General features: G+C 55.4%; 1 protein-coding gene across 1 annotated transcript; it reads right to left on the bottom strand.

The window, feature by feature from the left end:
• Positions 1 to 4,968: 4,968 nt before the first annotated feature.
• On the bottom strand, positions 4,969 to 5,952 carry JKF63_06945 (uncharacterized protein; the record flags this gene model as incomplete). The annotated part of the gene is made up of 1 exon (XM_067902892.1): positions 4,969 to 5,952. The coding sequence occupies one exon, from the start codon at positions 5,950 to 5,952 to the stop codon at positions 4,969 to 4,971; it is 984 nt and encodes a 327-aa protein (XP_067759251.1).
• Between the last annotated feature and the right edge of the window lie 351 nt (positions 5,953 to 6,303).

The raw sequence follows: 6,303 nt of genomic DNA, 5'->3' as shown, positions 1-6,303 counted from the left end.
CGCCCGCAGACGCATATGTGCCTCTCCGCTGCTACAAGAATCTGTTATGGTGGCCACCGCTCTCTGTTGGTACCGACCGTGCTCTTCCTCAATGAAACCTCCCTTCCCATCCCTCCGAAACTCACACACACTTCTGCTTCATTGTGTCCTACACTTTGTGTCCTCCTCCTCCTTCCTCCCTTCCTCCCCCCCTCCCTCCCTCCCAGCGAACAGAGGTGACTCCTAACCCCCGATTTCCGTCTATACACAAGTGGTTTAGGTGAAATTCTATTCACTTTGCCGTCTCTCCCCATTTTTTTAAAGGTGATTTGCGAACGGAGCTGCACCTCTGGCCAACACACTCAAGCTCACGTGTATATATATATATATATACATATATACGCTCCCCCCCCCCCAGCCCAAAGAGGGAAAAACGTGAATATCTGTAAAACACGCACACACACCGATTCTCTCCTTGCTCTCCGCCTCTCTGGCATCCTCTGACGATCGCACCTCAAAGTAAACCTGCTTACATTACCACAACAGAAAAGGACGCCAAAAAAGGGGGGTGGGGAGGAGAAAGAGACCACGTCTCCCCCTATAACATCATCTAGTGTGAGCCTGGGTGTTCTGAGATATTCATCCACGTATACATACATCCATCCATACACACATATATATATACGCACTCATATATCTTTACGGATTCACTTTGCAGGCCCGTATTGTTCGTTGCTCGTGTGTGTGTATATATATATATATATTTTGTTTGTCTTGCCTTTCAAGTTGGCTGCAAAGCGTGTTGTGTGCGTTATTACATCATATACATTTTCGATTACTTTTTCTCGATCACACACATACACACAAAGGGCGTGTTGTGATTTGTTTAGGGGGTCCTATCACTCCCCCAGCGTGTGTGTACCCCCCCTTTTTTCCCCACACTTCATTTTCTATCCCCCCCTCCCCTCCCCTCCCCTCCCCAATCACCGGCCCGATACGTTGCCTTTACCCATTGTTTGTTTGTCCCCCCCCCCCTTCCCCACCCACCCACCTGTGCTTTGCTTTGGTGTCTATGCGTGTGCGTGTGTAATTTTACTGTTCTTTCCTTTCGTCCTCCACCCCCTTTCCTTTTTCTGCCTTGTCTCTGGTTGGTTTCACTGCCAAGCCATCGCACATTTCGAGTTTCCACCGTGCGTTTGTGAGAACCTCGAGACAACCCTACCTCCACCCCCTCCTCCCATCCCCCAGTCCGTGATGTCTGTCGAGATCGCCGCTGCGCCCACCAGCGGCTTTTTAAACAAAAACAGTGAGGAAACGGTTGACATCAAAGACTCACTCGACCGCATCGAAGAGCTCCTCAACCGCGGGCAGCAGTTGCTGTATGGTGATGAGGTAAGCGATTACGATCAGGCCAAAGGCGAGGATGCTGCGACGTCTCCGGATTGTGATATTGAAGATGCAGCGGTCACCGGGATCACCGCGCCGCACGTAGACGCCCAATACAAACTGTACCAGTCCCCATGGAAGCCTGAGCAGAAATTGTGGCACAATCGTGCTGTCGGTGGTGTGTCTGTGGCGCATCGCCGGCTGCCGTCTGCTGCGAGCGTCAGCTTCCAATCTCCCGAGCGTGGTGCCAGTGCCAGCGCAAGTTCGTCGTTATATCCGAAGCGCATGCCCCAGCATCTGAGAAGTCACTTGCAGCACAACTCTGAACGGTCGGCCCCGCGCTTTTCGGCGGAGGGGGGCCGCTCTTCCGCAAGTACGAACTCGAGATCGACGCCCAGCATGCGTCATCAGCCTCGCTCCAATAAGTTCTCGGTTACCCTGCGTGGCCAGCAGATTGCGCAGATCCAGAAAGAGGGTGGTATGGTGCCGGATTTCGAAGAGGGCATCGACGCCTGTGACACTGCGCAGAGCATCAGCCTCGCTGAGCTGAAGGCGCGCATCCGTCGTGAGCTGGAGGAGTACCGACGCTTTGGTCCACTCATGCACCGCCACGATTCGCACAAACGCCAGCAGCGCGCCACGGGGTCAGGGCCCTCCACCGCCAAGCGTGCGTTAACCAAGACTAGTGCGTCGAGGCCATCCTTTCCCACAAACACGACAGCGCCTTCAGCACTTGCCCACAGGGTAGTGAAAAAAGTTCCCGCCAGGAAATCCGAGAGCGCGCCACACATGCCGCCTGAGCAGAGAGCACTGGCCAGTCGCTATCGCGCTCAAGCAGCAGCGGCAGCGTCTCGGACGAAAGCAGGAACACAGGTGGCGAGGAACGCCACCGTGTCCCCGACCACCAGCACTCGGCAAAGCACACAGCAGCGGCAGCCGTTCTGGGATCGCCTGTATCAAGGCGCAGCCGTGCAATCGGAAAAGCGGAATCGGTGGACAAAACAGCGACGAATGGAAGAAGAGGAGAGGGAGCCCGCCATGAAGAGGATGTGCCCCCCCAAGGCGACCCCGCTGTCGGTGCACAGTAGATACAGCACCAGCTACCGCCCACTGCAGGCCAACGCGGCGAGGCGCGAATTGTCGGGCGAGCTGTCGTCGAAGCAGACGACCCGGAGCAACTACGCCCCGCCGCAGACTGTGACCTACATACCAAAACGCCAACACGGCTCTTCCTCGGTAGCGGTCGCCTCGAAATCATCTACGACGACCAGCCAGCCGAGTACCAGGACAAAGCTCCCGTTGACTCCCTTGCCTCTGTCACCAACGCCCAAGGTCCCCGAACAGCAGCTTGACAGCTCTCCGATGTCCCTGATAGACTCGGCGACGCTGAGATCATTAGACGAGGAAGGCGGGCAGGACGCCTCGCAACCCTACATTGCGCCGCTTGATCTAACCAAGCTCAAAAAATAGAGGGAATTGTGTCGTCGCATACAATAAAGCAAAGGGACATGGAGGGGGAGAGCAGGTGCAGGCCCTAACAAACGCCAGCGCGGGTTGCCCCCCCACCTCCTCAAAAAAATTCCCAGGCGGAGGGGAGAGGGAGGAGGGGAGGGGGGCGAGTGTACAGCCGGTGGGTGCTGTGGTAATGATTTTGTCACGTCGTCATGAGCCAACAGGGAGGGAGGGGGCTGAGTTACGCATGTACACTGAGATATGAATATATTCGTATATGAATATATATATGTGTTCATGGTTATACGTACATGTACATATCGAGGTGCTCACACATGCACATGTATGCACATATACTCACAGGGGTGCGCTAACGCCTCTATGGTGTTTCTTTTGACGAACCGATCATCCCCCCCCCCCTCCCCGTCTGTCTCTTGGTGTTCTTCACTCTGCTATTGAAGACTGACGATCTCTCTCTCTCCTTTGTTTATCCTAGTACTCGTAGAAGTTTGGGTAAAGGGAAGGGGAAGGGGGGGAGGGACGTCTCTTTGATCACCCTTCAATTACCCTTCCTCCACCCCACCCCCCTCGTTTCATGTCTTTTGCGTTGCTCCTTTGCGTGCCTCCCTTTGGTGGGCTTCTTCTTCATTTTCCTCTACGTCTGACCGCCTGCGCGCGCGTGTGTGTGTGTGTGCACAAAGATGTGCGACACACAATTCGATGCTGCTGTGGCCCCTGCCGCGTCATGACGCCCCGTTCGCGAGCCCGCCAGCGACCTGCCGCTTTCGGCTAACAACTGAAGGCAACCAAACCCCCCGTGTGTGCCGAGCAAACCCGCTAGCGCGCCCAAGAAAACACCTGCGCCTCTCGCCTTCAGGATGATAGGTGTAATGCCCTACTTCTTCGCCATTCCCTATTTTTTTCTTTTATTCGCTTCATCCGTTTTGTTGCCTTCTCGCGCGTCTCTTGGCACGCAGCACACATCCAACACAACGCCGTCACCCCCCCCCCCCCCCTCCCCCCGGAGACGACGAGACACAACCCGCACCACACAAAACCGCCAAGCGCGCAAAAAAGTATGACAAGAGTGGGGTTTGAACCCACGCCTCCAGGGGAGATCACGACCTGAACGTGACGTCTTAGACCACTCGACCATCTTGCCCACGTTTTCGACACCGCTGACGCAACTCCGACTACGGCGACGTCGACGAGGATGAGAAGGACTCCAGCGGCAACGTGATCAAGTTCACGAGGCTAGTCGACGCCGCGATCGAGAAGCTGACCGTTGCCGAGGACTCGACGAAAGGGAAGCAGTTTCGATTCAAGGACGTGGATGTCTGGCGCGCACACGTGGGCTTATACCATTTTGGGTTAGTCGACCGCCAGCTCGAAAGGGTTACACAGCACCTATTGCGACCTCGTTAGCGCCACGAATGTGGCAAGGCAGAGGGGCGAAGAGTCCCATGCACTTGGTCTTGGGGGCAAGGGCGATGATGCCACGGACGGTAGTGGGCAACAGCAGCAGCGAAAACCCTCTCTACCACCCACGCAGCTCTCTGACACGGCCATGTATGCAGAGCTGGTGCCCACCACGCGGGCGTTACTGCACACGGATGCTGTCCGTGCATTTGAACGCGAACAGCTCGCACTGGCTGTGGTGGGCGTGCAGGCTAAACTGCGCCTGTTTGAGGAAAAGCTGCCGCTTCTGAAGAACTGTGTGAGGGGGTCCTCAGCAAGTAGCGCCTGTGTGCTGCCCTGTGAGCGCGGCTGCCACGTCGTCCTCGACATGCACGGCTGGTGGCGGAGTGTGGATGTGTTTTCCCGGGGGTTTTCCACCAAACAGATCCAAGGAAAGCCTAACGGAGATGGTCACACGCGGGGATTTGTTCGGTGAAAAAGTGTGACAAGAGTGGGGTTTGAACCCACGCCTCCAGGGGAGATCACGACCTGAACGTGACGTCTTAGACCACTCGACCATCTTGCCTTGGGCTGTGACGCAGCGAGTCAGCTCGTCAGCTAATCGAGGTATGAGCTGAAAAAGTTTAGCACCGATTGGTTTCGATCCAACGACCTATGGGTTATGAGCCCATCGCGCTTCCACTGCGCTACGGTGCTGCTGATCATCGGTGTACACTGAGTCTGACACCCCTACTATGCTTTTTTTTTTACGGGGCGTGTTCCCGGTGTGCGTGTGCGGCGCTCCCTGGGAAATAGCGGCTTTTCTCGCCCGGGTGTTTTGAACCAAATATTCACGCAGCCGGCGGTATGGCCAATATTGCATCGCGAAATGCTTCTTCTGGTGCCCCTAATATTAAAAAAAAGCACCTTTCCACCGATATAGGAACATGTTGTTAAGGCCCCCGTTGGCCGGGAGGGCCGTTGTATTGGCAGCCGTGTCCCATCCGCAGAAAGGTGCGCAAGGTGAGAATACACGATGTTTCTCCAGGTTAGAAGATGCCAGTGGGCCTCGACGCAGTGATCCGAACACTTCTGCGTACATGCGTAGGGGCGACCGTGGCGCATGCTGCGCACAATGGAGTCGCGTGCGTCGAAAAAGATGTTTCGCAGACGCCCAGTGTTCAGGAGTGTCTTGCGCGCTGTTTCCTTCACTGCTTTGCCACCTGCCAGATCTTCAGCAGGGACGCTGGGCTTCGCTTGGTTCGTTTCTGTTTTCATCGGGGACGGTTGCACTCTGGGGGGAAGCGCGGGGGGTTGCGGCGTTTCCTTCGGCAAGGGGCTATTTTTTGTCCTCTCGGCAGCGAAGCGTCGGAGACGGTCAAGATCCCATTCCACAGCCCGTAGCCTCTCCCTCTCTACGCTTTCCTCGATGTGTGTCAAAATAGCGTCACCCTGCTTTAGCGATTCCATCGATCCCTCAAAGCTGAAGGTGTCGCCGCGCTTGACGAAGCCAATGCTCCGGAAAAGAAAATCGACAAAGCCCTCTGGCAGTGAGCTTGAGAAACGGCGAAGCGTGTTATTATCTTTTTTTACTTGGCGGAACTTTGGATTGTTGTATTCCAAGAGTAAATTAGAAAGGAGTCGTCTGAACACACTTGTAATGCACTCACGGATTCCCTCGGCATTCTCCGAGCTGCACAGCGAGCGCCACTCTTCTGGTAGCGTGAATTCGCTCATTTTTCTGCTATATATGACTGTTCCCGCCCCGAGATTCGCGAAAGAAGAAAGAGTAGGGGGGAGGCTCAGAATTATGCGAAACATGAGTATTTACCGGCACTAACATCGCCTCCTCTCTGGAAATGGGGAATCACTCCATCCTCGTCTTTTCCTGGGCATACTCCGTCGTGGGCGCCGGGCGCGTCGGACTGAGCGCGGGCAGGAAGCATGCTTAGGGCGCCGCCCCTCAAGAAAATAATGCCCCACCTAATCCCTCGGGTGCGCTAAAAGGCACCTCTCTTCTTCTTGGTGCGACTTGATGCGTTTGTCTTTATCCGTTACCAGAACCACACGTGTGGTAAACGGCGTCAA

Source organism: Porcisia hertigi, chromosome 9 (genome assembly GCF_017918235.1).
Source record: "Porcisia hertigi strain C119 chromosome 9, whole genome shotgun sequence".
In the NCBI taxonomy this organism is placed as follows: Eukaryota; Euglenozoa; class Kinetoplastea; order Trypanosomatida; family Trypanosomatidae; genus Porcisia; species Porcisia hertigi.
Note: the sequence above shows the minus strand (reverse complement) of the source record. Positions and strands in the feature narration are given on the sequence as shown.